General features: G+C 44.4%; 1 protein-coding gene and 1 long non-coding RNA gene across 2 annotated transcripts in view; one reads left to right on the forward strand and one right to left on the reverse strand.

The window, feature by feature from the left end:
* LOC309515281 overlaps positions 1-9,965 on the forward strand; it is a 36,303-nt gene extending 26,338 nt beyond the window's left edge. The window contains exon 3 of the long non-coding RNA XR_014212392.1: positions 9,753-9,965. This is a non-coding gene — a long non-coding RNA (uncharacterized lncRNA). The remainder of the gene's footprint in view (positions 1-9,752) is intronic.
* Positions 1-19,976, reverse strand: part of CNTNAP2 (contactin associated protein 2) — a 1,119,417-nt gene that overhangs the window by 164,549 nt on the left and 934,892 nt on the right. Inside the window, exon 14 of the mRNA XM_082192749.1 lies at positions 3,402-3,558. Within this exon, the coding sequence (XP_082048875.1) occupies positions 3,402-3,558 (157 nt within the window). The remainder of the gene's footprint in view (positions 1-3,401; positions 3,559-19,976) is intronic.

The raw sequence follows: 19,976 nt of genomic DNA on the forward strand, positions 1-19,976 counted from the left end.
CCAATGTAAAGACACTTTCGAGAATGTATAATCTGCTGTTGAAATGGAATACTGAGGAAGAAACAGTAAAATCGGCAATGATAAAATGGGCACAAGACATAGGCCATAACATTATGTTTGCTGACTGGGAGAAGTTGTGGACCGCCGGGATTAAATTTACGGCATGTAATGCCTTAAGAGAGAATATTATGAAAATGATGTATAGGTGGTACATGACCCCAGTCAAGCTTGCAAAGATATATCATTTGCCCGATAATAAATGTTGGAAGTGTAAAGAAATTGAAGGTACTTTCTTTCACCTTTGGTGGACGTGCCCAAGGATTAAGGCTTTCTGGGAAATGATATATAATGAACTGAAAGGGTATTTAAATATACCTTCCTGAAGAAATCAGAGGCCTTCCTCCTGGGCATAGTGGACCAATCGGTGTTAAAGAAGGATAGAACTTTATGTACGCTACAGCAGCAGCAAGAATTCTTATTGCAAAACATTGGAAGACAGAAGATCTACCCACCATGGAAGACTGGCAGATGCAACTAATTGACTACATGGAGATGGCGCAGATGACTGGCAGAATTTGAGACCAGGGAGAAGAGCAAGTGGAAGAAGATTGGGGGAAATTTAAAATCTATTTGCAGAAACATAGTAAAATTTCTGAATGTTGATGACATTGAAATGAATTGCGGGGGTTCTAGCAACAAGATAAAATTTAAGATTAAACCAACAATAGGTAAATTAATGAGCTATGAATTTGCTGAACCAATTTTGAAAAGGGATACAAGAACGGGGGACGCGAGGAAGTCGGGAAAATATGTGAATTTAAGATATAAAATTAAGAAAGAGGGAATTTTTGTGTTTTCCCTATATGTGCCTTTTCTTTTTATTATTAGTTTTTAATGTATGTATTTTTGTATTTTTGTGCTTAATGTTTGTATTGTTGTATTTTGTAGTATGTATTTTGTGTTTTTATATTTTTCTTGTCTTTGTCTTTGTATTTTTTCTTTTATACTGTGCATTGTTAAAACTTAACCCCTCTCGCTCTCCAGGCTTCGGGAACACATCCGCAGCCTAGGCAGCCCTGCAGGAGTTCCCACAGGGCTGTCTAGGCTGCGGATAGTAGCCTGCTTCCCGGAGCGTTGGGCGCCCTGAAAGCAGAGTGCCCGGCGCTTCGGGAACACATCCGCAGCCTAGGCAGCCCTGCGGGAGGTCCCACAGGGCTGTCTAGGCTGCGCATAGCAGCCTGCTTCCCGGAGCGTCGGGCACCCTGAAGCAGAGCCCCCCTCGCGCCGGGCAGACATCGGCCAGCCCCACAAGCTCGGGGGACAGCAGGGAGGCACAGCGCCGCCATCCCGCTGTTCCTCGACCTGGTTCGGTTTCCCCGACCTGCTTTTTTTGGGGGGGGAAATAAAGGGGAAAAAAATTTCCCTTTATTTCCCTCCATAAAAACTAGGTGCGTCCTATGGGACGGAGCATCCTATGGGACGAAAAATACGGTAAGTCAACATTCAGTCCAGAAAACAGTGGATATTACTGTAGTGCTGGAAAAAACCAGACGTGTACCTACTCAGTGTCTGGATTGGAGACCATTAGGAGCTCTGCAAAGACAACTCAGTGGCATAATAAATATCTCCTACATAATTTGTTCCTTTGTCTCATTTTGGGTGTTTTAGCTCCTGCGGCTGCATCATGTCAAGTTGACCTTCCCAAGCATTGACTTTTTCAGTATCTCACCTAAGTTCTGTTAGCCAGGATTGCATCTTTCAGCCTCATAAACCAAGCACTTTCTAAGCTTACTACACCTCAGTATCCTTTTGATTCTTCTCCTATAATCCAAAAGCCATTTGAAAGAAAGCTTCTCTTGTTCAGCCTCTCTGTTAATCCATATAATTAATTACCTATTTTATCCTAAATGAATCAAGCACTTTTCTGCAGTTCAGCAACCACTAATAATATGAAGAATTAATGTTTTAATTCTAACAGTCTGCATACTGCTATTGATCCAAATATCAACAGGTTGATTACAACAAAGAAAAATGCTTAAAAAGAGAAAGAAATATATCGTATTATCAAACGTTTTTGAGCTATGACCCCGACCTGGCCACAGTGATCCATGCGACGGTCATCTCCAGGCTTGACTACTGTAATTCGCTCTACGTGGGGCTGCCCTTGAAGCTGTCCCAGAAACTCCAGCAGGTGCAGAATGCTGCAGCGAGGCTCCTCACGGGGTCTCTGCCATGGGAGCATATTCACCCAGTGCTTTTCCAGCTGCACTGGCTCCCGGTGGAGTACAGGGTCAGATTTAAGGTGCTGGTTTTGACCTTTCAAGCCCTTCACGGCCTAGGACCCTCGTACCTACGGGACCGCCTCTCCCGGTCTCCCGCCTCCCACGGAGGACCTTAAGGTCCATAAATAGCAACACCCTAGTGGTCCCGGGCCCTAAGAAAGTCAGATTAGCTTCAACCTGAGCCAGGGCCTTTTCAACACTGGCTCCGGTCTGGTGGAATGCTCTGCCTCATGAAACTAGGGCCCTGCAGGATCTGATTTCTTTCCGCAGGGCCTGTAAGACAGAGATATTCCACCTGGCCTTTGGCTTAGAGCCAATTTAAATTCCCTCCCTCTCTTTTCTTTTTCCTTTCTCCTCCTGTGATGAGGCTGCATTTTAATATTTTAATGTTTCAATATTTTAATTCTTGTATTTTAATTTTGTTTTTAAGTTGTAATCATTCAACTTGTTTTTATTATTGCTTGTAAGCTGCTCTGAGCCTGGCCTTGGCTGGGGAGGGCGGGGTATAAATAATAATAATAATAATAATAATAATAATAATAATAATAATAATAATAATTATTAATTTAATCACCGAGATCAAAGCAGTAAATGCAAAGCTAATAATGGATCCATTTCTCTCATGTACCAGAAATGTGTTCCTTTGAGAGCAATATTCAGTGTATAAAAAGAACCTGTTACATAAAAAAGTGGAGTCAGGAAGAGGAGATTTAGGTGTTTAAAGGCATACACATAGATTACTGTAATAAATGTACTCTGTCACCCAGGCCCATAAATATATAAAAGGACTAAAAGGCTGGAAAGTTTCTGCTTGTTCCTCGCACCCACTACTCTCAGGTAGAATGCCTTTGAGCATAGATGTTCCATGGTTAATAGTAGCTGCTAAATGTTTAGATGCTTAACAGCTATCAAAGCTAATGGCCATAATCACATTCTCTGCAACTGAATTCCTCCATTTAATTATGCCCCACGTCTGTCTAGAACCTTCTGCCTGTCCTGACCAATTCATGTAATTGTGTGACCTTGAGATTTAGTATTGTGAGAGATTTAGGTGTGTAAGATTGTGCTGCAAATTGTTAATGTGTTGGTACTGTGCACTTAAGTGCACAACATACTTACTCTTTTTTCGAATCAGCATCACAGTTGCAGTGGTATTTGGAGTCAGTGCAGTTCCGTTCAATGCCACACGCACACTTCTGAATGCCTGGTCCAGAGCCTCCCCAATAGTAGTGTTTTTCATTGCCACGCCCAAACCACCAGGTATACGGACTGCCCTCTGTAAGGATAAAGAATGAAGAAGTGGTCATGCTAAATACAGCAGAGCTCCGTGATGCTACAGCTCCTGTGCCAGCCACATTGTATCTCAGAGCCCCTGGGCACATCTGGAAAAGAAATACATTGCTCAAATGAGATTAGAAATCCTGATGCACCCAAAACATCACGTGCATGCTCATTTATCTTTAGAAATGATTTGATCCTTTATTTATCAGTGGTGGTGGCGGGGGGAGCGGAGTTAAAATTCTTAAGCAACTGATGTTTTAGGAGGCCGCCCTGGACTCAGATCGGAACAGACAAGAAGTAATCCAAGATTCTTGGGCAGCACCAAACACCTGATTCCATCACATTGAAGTCAAATCCCTCCTCTTCAGTGCATGAGGTTGAGATCCGATGTCAGAGGGAAAATGCAGAGGCACTTAGCCACAGACACAGATCCACAAGACAAACATGCAGTGACGGGGCGTCTCTGGCCCAAGAATGTTGCATTACTATCCTCTCAGTTAGGGGACTTCATCACAGATGCACAGCCAAAGTCTTCCCAGCTCCATCAGAACAGAAGTCTGCCAGAGTGGACAGGGTCCCTTTAACAACAGGGCTGGATCTAGACACATCAAAACAGTGTTTCAGGAAAACACGTTGTAAACTTTATTATGAGAAATCACATTGGCGAAAGACGGGACTCCACGACTCCATCTGTTGTCATGGTGTTATAATGCATATAAAACAGTTTTTCTTTCCTAATGTAACTGAGTCCCTGCTGCACCAATTATGTGTTCTCTTCATATGTGTTAGGATCATTACAGTGTTTATGTAGTCGGCCTGTCCACATGGACTGTGAAAGACTAATATTTAAGCAGGTGGTTTTAACTGATGTGTGCATATACTAGGGGAGTGTGCACCAGCCACAAGACTTGACTTGTAGCTGTAACTGTAGCTGTAGAAATACTTCCTCACAATATTGTTTCCTATTAAAACCCTGAATAATTTTATGCCATCTATGACTGTGGTAGCTGCACTTTGATAAATGACCAGGCACTGTTGATCTTTATTAGGAACGCAAAGTGACATGGTGAGGGGAAAGAAGGTTAAAATTCCTTCCATCTCCACACCTGTAATCTGCTGTGAAAGAAATTCGGAACAAAGTTGCTGAATAAGCTGTTTTTAATGTTGTGTTTTAATGCTGGAACCCACCTTAGGGTCGAGGGTGGGTAATACTAATAGAAAAACCCATGTGGTGGGCATTACGACATCTTGTGGCAGAGAGTTCCATAAAATAATAGGCTGGTCCTACGTATGTCTAAGTAGGTGAGTTTGGTGGGCTTACTTCTGGTGACTGTACTCAGGAATGCAAACTTAATGAAGCACTCTTGGAAGAAATAGTACTCTATTCTAGCACCCAATGTGACCTTTCATCCTTTGTTTAGAACACAGAAGGCACTGGCACTCGACTCATGCCTCTGCGAGTATATGCAGGAAACGTCCCTGGCCACTAAGACCAGGCTGGAGAGCACACCTTACCTCTGTGTACCAAACTAATTTAGGAAGGGGCTGGGAGGGATCAGATGGTTGCAAGAAAAGCTTCACAGCATTTGGTGCTTCCAAGAGAATCACAGTCGGGCCTGGAAGGGAGTGTCTCCCTCCGGCTCAACACTGCAGGTGACCCAAACGCAGGCAGGCAAAACTGGAAGAGGGGAAGCCCCAGTTCTCAGGGAGTGAAGGGGAGAGTTGCTGGGATTAGGAAAGAAGCAGGAGTCTTGTTGGTTGTGCACAGGAGCCAGCCTAAGAAAAGGGAGGCTCATGTGATGAACTGGGCTCCTGAGTTCGGAGAACAAAGGGCTCAGCAGGTCTACTCTGAAGCAAGAGCGGACCTTCAAGGGGACCTTCGAGGGGAGAGGGCCCCAGCTGTGAAGCGTCACATTCTCTACCTGTGGGCAGGTTTCCAGGGACTTACTGTATTGGCCTAAAGTCTGACAGGAAGGGAAGGCAGGGCAAGGATAAGAGACCATGAAAACTGGCATTGGGGGATGAAAATTGACCCTGGATAAGGGGGGGGGGTGAGGAGGGGTTTGAATGAAGAGAGAATCAGCACAGTTTAAGTGTGTTTAGAATGCAGCATCATTATTTCTGCCCCACTTGCTGAAATAAGTAGAACTGGAATGATGATCATACTTTTGTCATCGAATTTGAGTACAGCCTGCCATGTACCATATTGTACAGGTTTTATTTCTAGCCGTTCTGCAAAGGCACCAAGGCTCAACCTCCTCCTCCTGCAGAGCCTAATTCTCCTCATTGTTGATGCCTCCCTTGCAAACCCAGCTAATTACAGCACCAGAAGGGAAGAAAATTGCTTACATTTATCAAAAGAGGGATTATAAGTAGAAATGATTAATGAAAGTAAATGATTAAGTATATGAAAGTAAAACTAGCAGTTGGATATAATGATGATGGGCTGTATGAGAATCTGTAGCTGCAAACATTCTGAATGACAAGCTCTCATAGAAATGGAACCAATCTAAGGATTTAAATGTAGGAGATAATGCTTTGCTTTTTAAAGCTGCATGCTTTGGTGGAACAAAGTTTGCTTCCCTCAAGACTCATGATCTCTGTCATTCCTTGAGCTGTTTTAAGCCATCTTCCTAAGTAGCCCTTGAATAGAAAGCATTTTGTTTCATCTGCTACTGCAAAAACAACTCTGCACCTGAGTTAGGATATATTTTGATTCTGAAGTACTACAGGGCATGATTTAGCCTAGACATCTCTCCCCCCCCCCAATGTAGGTCTGGGTCTGATCACTGCCTGGAAAGGAGAGCAGCGCTGGGGCATCCTATTCCCACCTTGAGTTCCACGAGGGACGGGGAATAGAAAACAAAATGTACTAAATAAAATAAAACTTGTGATCCACAGGAAGCAAAAATAGGAAGTTTACCAAGTCTGCTTTGTGCTGCAAACATGTCTGGTGAACTGCATTCAAATTTCTGGAGTTTCAAACTGCATAGACATGATCTATCTGAACTCCTAGCCAAGGCATACAGAAGGACAGATTGTGAAGGTCTCTGTGTATTTAAGTGACCCTGGAGAGTTGGGTATATGGTGCTGTGGACACTGAAATCCACATTTCCCCAATATCTCACTCAAATTCCACAATAAGATCTGCATGTATCTGGGCTCCACCCCTCCAAACCAACAGCAACAACAAAACTCTACGAATTTGGAAGAGTTTCCAACAAATGCACATATGTGGTGTTTGCACTGAAATCATCAGGATGGTATATATTTATAACATTCCTGTCCTTCACTAACTGTAGATTTAAAGCAATTGTTTGTACGGTTTTTGCATTAAGGGCATTGCTTTTGCTATGCCAAGAACAACACACAAAGAAAATGGACAAAAGGCTGTTAGTATTCCCATAGATCACCAGTGTCATAAAAACAAAATCTTGCTTGTTTGATAAAATATGTCTCCTTGAGAACCATTTCATTTAATATGAAAACATTCCTATCAGAGTTAATGTAGTATGAACTAAACTCGGAACAGTCAATAACATATTTATTTCTGACATAATAGAAGAATGCATGGCTTTCAGGGGAGCATTTTGCATTCTAGTGAGCATTTAATAAAACCTATTATTTCAAAATACTATTGCTTGAGAAGAAAGAAGATTAATTTTATCACTTTATGGAAATGTTTTGGAAAGATTTTCAGTGTGCCTGACTGGGATTCCATTGAAGAAATAAAAAGTTCATTTAGACACTTGAAATGGCAGTATTTTCAAAAGACTGCAATGACCTTTAGGACTTCTGAGGACTTAACACGTGTTCAGTTCTAAATGGCGTCAGTCTTGCTCAGAGTTAGTTTGTCTAAATTCACTGAAGTCAAATGGATTTTAAGTAGTCTAACTCTGGTCAGGATTTCAGTTATGGCCTGTGGTATTTCAGAATCTGATTCTTATGACATTCAGCACCAAAGTAGCCATGACATTAATTGTGTGGGTGCAATTAACTGCTTGCTTTTTTCTCTTTCTTTTAACCAGTGGCTGGGTAACCTGAGGGCACAAGAAGTTTAACTCTTTCTCTCCCTGTCACCTCATGACACATACTGAAGCTGCTATTAGCATTTCAAGGGAAGCCTCCTCTGGTATCAACGCAATTGTCCTTTGATATGCAAATAAACAGCTTCAGAGGGGCAATTTTTGCTAGGACTGTGGCAAGAAGCAAAAAAGCCAAGCTCCCCACTGGCTGCTGTTTACATAAGCAATGTTGTTTAATTGTTCTTGACCCCCTGGACCAGAGCACGCCAGGCCCTCCTGTCTTCCACTGCCTCCCACAGTTTGGTCAAACTCATGCTGGTAGCTTCGAGAACACTGTCTATAGCAATAAACAGGCACAATTAATTGCCTTCACATAATTAATGTCACACCTAGGACAGTTCCAGGTGACTTGTTCATTCAGCATTCATCCTGATTGATTTGCAGGGAGATCCGACTGCGCTGGCTATTCAAGGAGCATTCATTCAGATTTACTTGTGGGGAGTTTGGGTAATGTTGCATCAGAGCAAGCGTTATTCCACACTTCCCAATGGATTCTCTCATATTTGAGGGAAGCAGGCTTGTTGCTATCCCCAATCAGATAGCATTGCCTAATTTTTTTGTTGGCAGTATGTGACTGTCAGTCGAGAAGCGCCCCCCCCCCCCCAGTTCAGCACTTTCTTATGTTTTTGATCACTTGCTGGCCACAAATGAAAACCAAAGCAAAGCATGCATGCGTGGGCGGTTGGGCTAGTAAAAAAAATGGCAAGTGACTGACCTACTTGCAACTCTCTGGAGCGAACATGCCCAAATCATGTTTGCCTTCTCTGTTTTTTGACCCTGGCATAGTTCTCTTTTTACCAATAAACAGCAACAGTAAGTAGTGCGGAGGCCGGGCTTCTGAACCTCGCTGAGCGACATGTGTGAGGCAGCCCATTGCTTGGCCCGGCTGGCTCATCTGCAGAGAACTGACTGTCTGACGTTAGCAAGACGGGCAGGAAAGTGATGTTGGGGTGGTGAATCCTGGGGGTATGCCAGCTCGAGAACACATCCCTGAGCCAGGATTAAAGCAAGGAAGGGAGCAGGGAAGAGTGGGGGTCCGTCTTTGTTATCTTTTTGCCTTTCACTAGCTATGGCTTATGTGCCAACTATGGCCATTCTCACCATGCTCTGGTAGGGATACCTGGGCCACAGTTCCCCCTGCATTTGTAACCTCAAGACTTGATCATTGCAACGTGTTATATGTTCCCCTCCCCAGTCATGATCACATAGCAAATCTCCCCCTGGAGCAGCAATTAGCCTTAGAAAAAACCTCCCATTTTTACTGGGACTGGCAAGGATTAAAACCTTCCCTTTGTAATTAAAGGGGTTGTTTCATTTCCCCTTCAGAGTTTTTAATTGGAGTTGTTTCTCCACTCTTTGGCCTGCTGCTAGTTGCTTTACTGTTTTTTATTTATTGAGGATCCTATAGCATGTAAGAATGTACATATAGCAGTTACCACTTTATGAAAAACTACGTGAGAAGTCAGCAACATAACAGGTAGCTTGGATTAATCATTCTGGTCACCTACTGTTTTCTTCCTATTATCACTCTGAAACCTTTCCCCTCTGATATTACAGATAACCTATAGTTTATTTCAGCTGTCAAAGAGACCAAGTCCTGCTGGCAGTTAATTTGGTAATGATGTGATTTATGGAGCCTGGCTAAATGTTGTGGTTAAGAGATGTTCTTAAAAAAAGGAAAGCCAGGGCAGTCCTAAGTAGGAATTTTAAAAGCAGCAGTAGCAGCGAGAGCAGTGGGTCAGCAAACCTTTTCAGCATGGGGCCAGTCCACTGTCCCTCAGACCTTGTGGGGGGCTGGACTATATTGGGGGGGGTGAACGAATTCCTATGCCCCACAAATAACCCAGAGATGCATTCTAAATAAAAGCACACATTCTACTCATGTCCGCGGGCAAGATTTAGAAGGCGATTGGGCTGGATCTGGCCCCTGGGCCTTAGTTTGCCTACCCATGAGCTAGAGTCTTCTTCCAAACACTGCAGCCTTTTTAGTGGTGCTGCTCTGTACATACAGCAGTCTGACATGGAATTTGATATGAGAATGGCATGGAAAAACTTGAAGAGAAATCTTTCTGCTAAATTTCTGTTTCATGTTCCTGTTTTATAGGAGCAAGGCCTGATAAAGGAGGCGGCAAAGCTACTTCATGCAAAAGTGAAGTCCAGAAGATGCAGGAATTAAAGCAGAAGTATCCTATGGGCCCAGGTTTTCTGCTCCATTGCTAGAACTAATGGAATGGCTTCTTGAATACGACAGTGATGTGGGATTGAGGATTGGAGTGATCATTCTATGATATTATGGCAGTGGACAAAGCTGTATTGTAACTTTAGAATAAATGTGTTTAAAAAACAGAACAGAAAGAAGAAGAAGAAGAAGAAGAAGAAGAAGAAGAAGAGGAGGAGGAGGAGTTTGGATTTGATATCCCGCCTTTCACTCCCCTTCAGGAGTCTCAAAGCGGCTCACAATCTCCTTTCCTTCCTCCCCCACAACAAACACTCTGTGAGGTGAGTGGGCCTGAGAGACTTCAGAGAAGTGTGACTGGCCCAAGGTCACCCAGCAGCTGCATGTGGAGGAGCGGAGACGCAAAATCAGTTCCCCAGATTACGAGTCCACCGCTTTTAACCACTACACCACACTGCTCCCTAAAAGTGTTTAGGAATTATGCAAACTGGGAAACAAACCAGAGCCAGGCATTTGTTGCCTTCTCTTCGTGTGAAGAAGGTGGTTTGCATAGATTATCTGGATCCAGGGGGCAATCTGGAAGCAAACAGGTATTGACTGCAGCTCAGACAAAGAGTGCAGGGCAGAGTTGGAAACTTTACAGCGCCCTTCTCCAATCTGGTACCATCCACCTCGACCAGCATAGCCAATGGTCAGGGATAATCAGAGCTGAAGTCAAAAACAGCTGGAGATCTGCTCTGCACTTTAAAGGTCCCAGTGAGAGCCTCTTCATCCCTTGGGCCATCTGATCCCTGCAGAATTGGCAAGAAGCTGCTCAGGCACAAAGCAGCAGGGGACTGAGGGCACAGGATCCACACCCTACCTTTAAAGCACAGGACTTGCCCCAAAGAATCCTGGGAACTGAAATCCCCACCCCAGCTGTACCTTGAATGCCTGGTGCAGATCTGCTCCCAGTTCCAGACCTATGCTTATATTTGCCTGTGGGTAGATTGTAGTTAGCCGTTGTAATTTGAATTAATGATGCATTGAGCTTATTTCCATGCACCAGAGCACAATTTAGCTCTGAAGCTTATTTTTGATGTTCCGAGGTGCGCAGAGAAGTGTGAAGCTGATATCACTTTACATTTGCTAGTTTTCACTTTCAAAGAGTGTGTTTAAGGTAAAAAATTATCATATCTGCAATGTGTGGCTTCAAAAATGAAACTTCAGACAGATCTATAGGAAATAAAACAGGAGATGCAAAATATCCTGGCTATCAGACACTTGATTAAAATGTCCTTTTCATGGAAGTAAACACCATTTCTCTGAGCTCGCAGAACAAGCTTGTTGCATGGATGGATTGCTTCATTTTCATTACAGGGACCTTGTCTACCTATGTTCAGTATTCCACAGCTATTCTCAGACAAGTAGTGCAATAAAAGAGCCCCATCTTCTTCCAGGATTAGCAAGCTGTAAGAAAGCAGCAGGAATGGTATCTGTCACCTCAGGGAAAGAAAGGATTCTTGACAGCTTCATTAGGCTGTCGGGAAGATTCACTTTTGGACCCTGAATCTGAAAATCTGCCGCCATGTGGATGATTCCTTTCTCAGTGAGACACATATTCCCTTTGCAACACCACTAACTGAGGCTGGCTTGTTATATTTTTCTTGGCTATCATAGCCCCAGCAGTGAGATTAGATGCCCTTGCATGCTGTGGTCTAGTGATTGTGACACTGGACTTGGGAGAAGGACGACCAAGCTCAACCAAGCTCAATCAAGCATGCCACCGTCTCTTAGCGCCACAGCTAGAAGGAGTAAATAGATGAAAGTGCTTTGCTTTAGGAACACTGGAAGTGGCCTTCTGTGGAGTCAAGGCTATTGAACTCCCTTGCTCACTCACTCATTCCCAACCTGATGCCCCCAGCCAGGGATGATGGGATTTGCAGCCCAAGGACTCTAGGTGGCACCAGGTCACAAAAGGCGGATTTATTCCTTGCAAAATAAATGCAGAATTGGCTAACCTAACAGATAAACTACGAGAGAAGAACAAAAAGGACTTCAAAAGAGTCTGGGAATCATTTATACTTTATTTGCAGAAAGAAGAAGAAGAAGAATTTGGATTTGATATCCCACTTTATCACTACCCGAAGGAGTCTCAAAGCAGCTAACAATCTCCCTTCCCTTCTTCCCCCACAACAAACACTCTGTGAGGTGAGTGGGGCTGAGAGACTTCAGAGAAGTGTGCCTGGCCCAAGGTCACCCAGCAGCTGCAGGTGGAGGAATCATAGAATCATAGAATCATAGAGTTGGAAGAGACCACAAGGGCCATCGAGTCCAACCCCCTGCCAAGCAGGAAACACCATCAGAGCACTCCTGACATATGGTTGTCAAGCCTCTGCTTAAAGACCTCCAAAGTAGGAGACTCCACCACACTCCTGGGCAGCAAATTCCACTGTCGAACAGCTCTTACTGTCAGGAAGTTCTTCCTAATGTTTAGGTGGAATCTTCTTTCTTGTAGTTTGGATCCATTGCTCCGTGTCCGCTTCTCTGGAGCAGCAGAAAACAACCTTTCTCCCTCCTCCATGTGACATCCTTTTATATATTTGAACATGGCTATCATATCACCCCTTAACCTCCTCTTCTCCAGGCTAAACATGCCCAGCTCCCTTAGCCGTTCCTCATAAGGCATCGTTTCCAGGCCTTTGACCATTTTGGTTGCCCTCCTCTGGACACGTTCCAGTTTGTCAGTGTCCTTCTTGAATTGTGGTGCCCAGAACTGGACACAGTACTCCAGGTGAGGTCTGACCAGAGCAGAATACAGTGGGACTATTACTTCCCTTGATCTAGATGCTATACTCCTATTGATGCAGCCCAGAATTGCATTAGCTTTTTTAGCTGCCGCGTCACACTGTTGGCTCATGTCAAGTTTGTGGTCAACCAAGACTCCTAGATCCTTTTCACATGTACTGCTCTCAAGCCAGGTGTCCCCCATCTTGTATTTGTGCCTCTCATTTTTTTTGCCCAAGTGCAATACTTTACATTTCTCCCTGTTAAAGTTCATCTTGTTTGTTTTTGCCCAGTTCTCTAATCTGTCAAGGTTGTTTTGAAGTGTGATCCTGCCCTCTGGGGTGTTAGCCACCCCTCCCAATTTGGTGTCATCTGCAAATTTGATCAGGATGCCCTTGAGTCCATCATCCAAGTCGTTGATAAAGATGTTGAATAAGACCGGGCCCAAGACAGAACCCTGTGGCACCCCACTAGTCACTCTTCTCCAGGATGAAGAGGAACCATTGATGAGCACCCTTTGGGTTCGGTCAGCCAGCCAGTTACAAATCCACTGAGTGGTAGCATAGTCAAGACCGCATTTTACCAGCTTCTTTACAAGAATATCATGGGGCACCTTGTCAAATGCCTTGCTGAAATCAAGGTAGGCTACATCCACTGCGTTCCCTTCATCTACCAGGCTTGTAATTCTATCAAAAAACGAGATCAGGTTAGTCTGACATGACTTATTTTTCAGAAATCCATGCTGACTATTGGTGATCAAAGCATTCGTTTCTAGGTGCTCACAAACTGTTTGGTTAATGATCTGCTCCAGAATCTTCCCTGGTATTGATGTCAGACTGACTGGGCGGTAATTATTTGGGTCCTCTCTTTTCCCCTTTTTGAAAATAGGGACAACATTTGCCCTCCTCCAGTCTGCCGGGACTTCGCCTGTTCTCCAGGAATTCTCAAAGATGACTGCCAGTGGTTCTGAGATCACATCTGCCAGTTCTTTTAATACTCTTGGATGCAGTTCATCTGGCCCTGGAGACTTGAATACATCTAAACTAGCCAAGTATTCTTGTACTATCTCCTTAGTTATTCTGGGCTGTGTTTCCTCTGCTGAATCATTTGCTCCAAATTCTTCAGGTCGGGCATTGTTTTCTTTATCGGAGAAGACTGAGGCAAAGAAGGCATTGAGGAGTTCAGCCCTTTCTGTGTCCCCTGTTTGCATTTCACCATCTTCTCCTCTGAGTGACCCCACTGTTTCTTTGTTCTTCCTTTTGCTACGAACATACCCATAGAAGCCTTTTTTGTTGCTTTTAACCTCTCTAGCAAGCCTGAGTTCATTCTGTGCTTTAGCTTTTCTGACTTTGTGTCTACACGTGCTGGCTATTTGTTTGAATTCCTCTTTGGTGGTTTCCCCCCCTTTTCCATTTTTTGTACACATCCTTTTTTAATCTTAACTCAGTTAAAAGTTCTTTAGATAGCCACCCTGGCTTCTTTAGGCACCTTCCATGTTTCCGTCTCACTGGTATCGCCTGACGTTGTGCTTTTAGTATCTCCCTCTTAACAAACTCCCAGCCATCATGAACTCCCTTTCCTTTTAGTATTACTGTCCATGGGATCTCACCCAGCACTTCCCTAAGTTTTATGAAGTCGGCTTTCTTAAAGTCAAGAAATTGAGTCCTAGTATGCTTGGCTGCTCCTTTCCGCTGTATAGTAAACTTCAGAAGAGCATGATCACTCGTGCCTAATGATCCTTCCACTTCTACCCCACTAACCAGGTCATCAACATTGGTTAGGACCAGATCTAAAATGGCTGTTCCTCTTGTTGCTTCTCCCACTTTCTGGACAATGAAGTTGTCTGCAAGGCCAGTGAGGAATCTGTTTGACCTTATGCTCTTGGCTGAGTTTGACATCCAACAAATATCCGGGTAATTGAAGTCCCCCATTACTACTATCTCCCTTCCTTTTGCATGCTTGGCCATCTGTTCCAGGAAGGCATCATCTATGTCCTCCGTTTGGCTTGGGGATCTATAGTAAACTCCCACAATGAGGTCCCTGTTATTCTTCTCTCCCTTAATTTTGACCCAAATGCTCTCACTTTGGCTTTGAGGTTCTAAATCTTGGATCTCTTCACAGGTATACACATCCCTGACATATAACGCCACTCCTCCTCCTTTCTTGTCTGGTCTGTTTCTCTGAAATAGATTGTATCCCCCCATTATTACATTCCAATCGTGGGACTTATCCCACCAGGTTTCAGTGATGCCTATTATGTCATATTTAGTTTGCTGTACCAAGAGCTCAAGCTCATCTTGTTTATTTCCCATGCTTTGCGCATTAGTGTACAGACATTGAAGTCCATTAATCATTCCCCCGTGTCTCTTATTTAAGGATTTTTTCCTCCCACCACTAGGTCTGCGTGCTGTTTGTTCCATTTGGTCTATGACATTTGGATGATCATCTTCATCAATCGATAGGCTCCTACCTTCAGGAGCACTGTCTCCCTCCCCCACATTAGTCAGTTTAAAGCCCTCCTGATGAGGTTTCTGAGATTTTTGGCAAAAACATTTCTCCCAACCGTTGTGAGGTGCAGCCCATTGCTTGCCAGAAGTCCATCTTCAAGAAACTGCAGTCCGTGATCTAAGAATCCAAACCGTTCCTGTTTACACCATCTACGAAGCCAGCTGTTCACTTCCACTATTTTTTCCTCTCTCCCTGGGCCACGTCGTTAAACTGGGAGGACAGATGAGATGACAATTTGTGCATTTAGTTGCTTCAATTTCCTGCCGAGAGCCTCGTAGTCTCTTTTGATCTTCTGGAGGCTATTGCTTGCAGTGTCATTGGTTCCCACATGAACCAAGAGGAAGGGGTATTTGTCATTGGGTTTTATGATTCCTTGCAGTCGTTCAGTTACATCTTGGATCTTAGCCCCGGGGAGACAGCACACTTCCCGAGACATCTTGTCAGGCCCACAAATCACTGCTTCTGTTCCCCTCAGTAGGGAATCCCCTATCACCACTACACGCCTCCTCTTAGGTTTGGTCGGGGTTCTTCCATGAGCTGTCCGTTCCAAGGTCGCCTGCACATTCCCTGAGGACTGACTTTGCTGCTCGTCTTCATTTACCTGATCGACAGAAATGAGGGAGAGATCCTCAAATGGAGTCTGCTCTTCATCTTCCATGCTAGGGGAGAGGACCTCAAAGCGATTGTGTATTTCTAAACAATCAGAACGAACCCTGGGCCTCCTACTTCTTTGAGTCACGTTTCTCCATATATCTGGTTCCTGTGTTGGTGAACTAGCCTCCTTCTCAGGGGAGTCCCCTGTCTCCTCCTTGATGGAGCCGGTGTGGTCTGTTGCTTCCAAGAAGAGCTCCAGCTCTCTAATTCTTTGGAGCGTAGCTACACGTTCCTCCAGTTGCTGGACTTTGTCTTTTAAGAGGGCAATCAACATGCAATTGCTGCAGGTAAAGCTGCCTGCAACCTTTGGCAAGATGGCAAACATTGCGCAGGAACCGCAGGCGACAGCAGCTGTTCCCTCCCCCTCCATCTTGAGAATGTGTCGTTGGGGGTGGCTACAGTGGTCCTCCATCATAAGAGCGGAGACGCGAACCTGGTTCGCCAGATTACGAGTCCACGGCTCTTAACCACTACACTACACTGGCTCAGAAACAACAGAATGGACCAGATTCACTGGCAGGATTTTAATAAATGTTCACAATTTCATTTGAGTAACAGATATTTCAGAGAAATGATAAGGGATTTTATTTTTGTGTAGGAAAAGCAGGATACAATAAATAAAACTAAATAACTCAGCAGAGGGGGAGTTGAGGGAAGTCCAGAGGAGGGGAGGGAGAATAATTGTAAATAACATGATGAATGAGATTTGTATCATTATTTGTTATAAAATTCAATAAACATTCATGTACAAAAAAGTTTTTTGTTTTTTTTAAAAAGGCGAATTTAGCCCAATATTGGTCTCCAGGCTTTCAGCCCTCTACGGAGTTGCTGGGGATGGAGCACAATAGTATTACACACTAAATACAGTGGCTCACAGAAGCTTGTTCTCACTGAGGTCAGAATGCTCTCCTGTTTTGGTATTTGTTGAGGCAAGATGACTGCAAGAGCAGTTGGAGGGACATTTGGGGGAGAGGAGAATGAGCAGAGCCTGTTTCTTCTCTTAGAGCCTGGCCTGGGGCAGGAAGAGTGGATTAAAAATGGGTGGGGCATTTGCAAGGGACTATCAGCAAAGGATTAAGCACCTACCTCCTCCTCACCATTTCTGGGCTGCAGGCAAATTTCTGCCATTGGTCCCTTCCAACTCCGCAATTCTATGATTCTATAATTCAGTGATGATCTTTGTGGGTTTATTTTGGGGTGCTGTTTTAGCTTACTTGGACCTGCAGGCCAGGCACATTCAGCCTAGCTGTTGATCTTCTTTGGAGGACTCTGGGAATCATTTGCAATGCACAGGGGTTACTGGGTTGTGGCTGGATATATGAAGATTCAGGACAAATGAAAGTCCCTTTTCACACAGTGCGTAATTAAACTATGGAAATTGCTCCCCCAAGAGGTTGTGGTGGCCACCAACTTGGATGTCTTTAAAGGATTATTAGACAGATCCACAGAGGATAAGGCTATATTCTGCTCCCCCATTGGAGGCAGGACACCTCTGAATGCCAGATTTTGGGAATCCCAGGTGGAGAGGGTGCTGCTGCCCTCCGTTGGTCCTTGCAGGGTTCCCATAGGCATCTGGTTGGCCACTGTGAGAACAGAGGGCAAGCCTAGATGGGCATTTGACCTGATCCATATTCCTCTTATATTCTTATGAAGTGTTTCTCAAAGGTAAGAAATCAGGGCGCATGACACCTTGGGGCTTATCTTGGGTTTCTTCTGTAGCACCAGAATGTATGGGAAATGTGTTGGCAGTGACAAACCTTTTCTTTCTATTTCTGCATAGCTACAGCTGAGGGTAATGCATATTCCTTTGTTCCATTTCCCATATGTGCAAATCAGTGCTGCAGGTTAGAATCCCCGTGTCACCCACAAGGCATACATTTGGTTCCCCTCCCTTTTATTTCATGTTCTTCAGTGTTTACGGTGGAGATGTGTGCCTGTGCAGTCAGGAGGAGGAGGGGGCAGAACCTGAGTAGTCTGCCTTAGGCGACAAAATGTCTTGGGCGAAGCCCTGAACATCCCACTGAGCTTTGAATTGCAACCCTGTAGGGCACTGCCTGGTGTGCTGCTTAGAGAGCATTTCCAAGAACAAGAAATGTAAAAACCAGCCCTGAGGCAAGATTTCCAGCTAGACTGATAAGGCCTATTGAAACTAAAATCAAACGCACGTGTACAGGCCTTCGAAGGCCTAGGGGGTGGGCGGGCTGTGTCCTTTGCAGCACAGATCAAGTCCTCCCACTGCTTTTTCTATCACTGGAATGTTACCATGTGATAGTAGCAACAGGCAGACCTTGATCCACACGGAAGATCCTCCACAAAGCTTGCAGAAATGAAGCAATTACATCTTGATCCACAGCAGCGCCTCAAGCCCTGCACTGAGCATCTGGTCATGTCTGGGTGCTCTTCCCCCCTCCCTTCCCAGCACACCTTATTCACTTCCAGTGCAGCCTGGGATCTTGGCTTCTTCCAATGCAGGCAGAATAGGCTGGTTGCCAAGGGCAACTGGGCCAGTGCCCCCCCCAAGCCCACAGTGCTTACCCAAAGTCCCCCCCCCCACTCCTGTGCTATAACCATTCACTCTGTGCTCTTCCTCCTCCTCCTTGGTCTTTGCATCACTATGGTAGGCTTGCCATACAACTAGAATACTGCAGTTGGCAGCAGTGTCCGTGCGGAAATTGGCAAAAATGTCCAGGATAATCCAGTTGTATGGCAGCCCCTGTCAACATTGCTGTTTCCCCATAAAAATAGCTCAAAAACAGCTTTTTTAGCTCAACGACTTTGCCCCCCCCCAAGCTCAAGAACTTTGCCAGAAAAAAAGCCCAACAGCTTTTCTGACTGGATTTTCACTGTTTGAAATATGGCAGCCCTACCCTATGGCATGCCCTCTATAGCTCTGGAGGAAAAAGAATCCACCAACTCCTATTGAAAAAGAGGGCAGCAAAGCCCTTCAGGACTCTGTTTCTCCTCCTTGCCTTGTGATTAGTAACATCAAGCAAATCAATACAAGCTATTTGCATAAAGAAGGACATTTGTGACTTGTGCCCATAGCCAATCCGCTTCAAGCGCTGTGAATGCTGACTTCATAAGCAGCAGCAGTGATCATATCCTTGCAGAATGCTCTCAGAACCAGGCAACCAGGGTAAGCTTGCTGCATTTTAAGATTGCACCATCCACCCCCTGCCAAAAAAAGCACTGTGATTGGAGGCTTGGGTGAAATTCTAGCCCCGGATTGGAAGCGAGAGCTCTCAGTCAGCAAAGTCTATTCCACCTCCTTCCCTTTGCATTCTGCTTATATGTAATTAATAATGGCAACACTTTGGAGAAAGCCCATCTGGCTTCAGAGAGGCTGCTTTTTAGTTCTGGGTTGGATAAATCACTACAACCTGATTTGGGTCCATCCAACCTGTGTTGCAACATTTTGTAGTTGTCTTGACCCAATCCAAATTCAGCACAGATTGTTGAAAAATGGCCCAATTTGATTTGGGATTTGGACAAATCAGTCCCACAGCCCTGTCAGCCATCACTAAATCCTGGTAATCACGGTTTCTTGTTTGGGTTGGATATAAAGGAAACCGTTTCATTAATCCACATTGCATTTAATTGCAGTGTGTTGAGACAGGAGCATAGTAAGGCAGCATTAAGCCAAGATATGTACATTCAAACTGGGCTTCCTGTCTGAGCAGGCAGTTCACATGGAGTTTTTACATGGCTTGCTGGGTACAGACCCCCTCAAAAAATTCCTCCAGAGTGCTTTAGCTCATCTTGGTAGATAGTTGGGTGATATGGAAGAACAAAGAAGCTTCAGCAACTTCTGTGGCACTCACACAAAGAGATCAGTTTTTTCCAGAGTATTTCCAAAGCTATGGCAAAGGAATACAGGAGACCTAAGAGACCTAGTATAGCATTGTGGATGATTGATAAAATAAACACAACAACACAGTCATGTGCAAAGTTAACCTTGCAAACTGGAGCAGGGGAATAGAAACGGTTGCAGAAACCTTTCTCTGCCATCTGTTTCCCCATGAAACTTCCATTGAAAAGCTGTTTCACCCTGTCCCCAAGCAGGCCTCAAAACTCTGCTGTTTGTGTTAGTAATCACACCTAAGTCATACCTCATCAGTATAATTAATCTTTGCATATGGTGACGGTGCAGAACTCCTACAGAGAAGCCAGGAAATATTACCTTCAGGAACAGAGTCATTTTACCACATCAAACTCATCTCTATG

Source organism: Podarcis vaucheri (assembly GCF_965113315.1).
Source record: "Podarcis vaucheri genome assembly, chromosome: 12".
In the NCBI taxonomy this organism is placed as follows: domain Eukaryota; kingdom Metazoa; phylum Chordata; class Lepidosauria; order Squamata; family Lacertidae; genus Podarcis; species Podarcis vaucheri.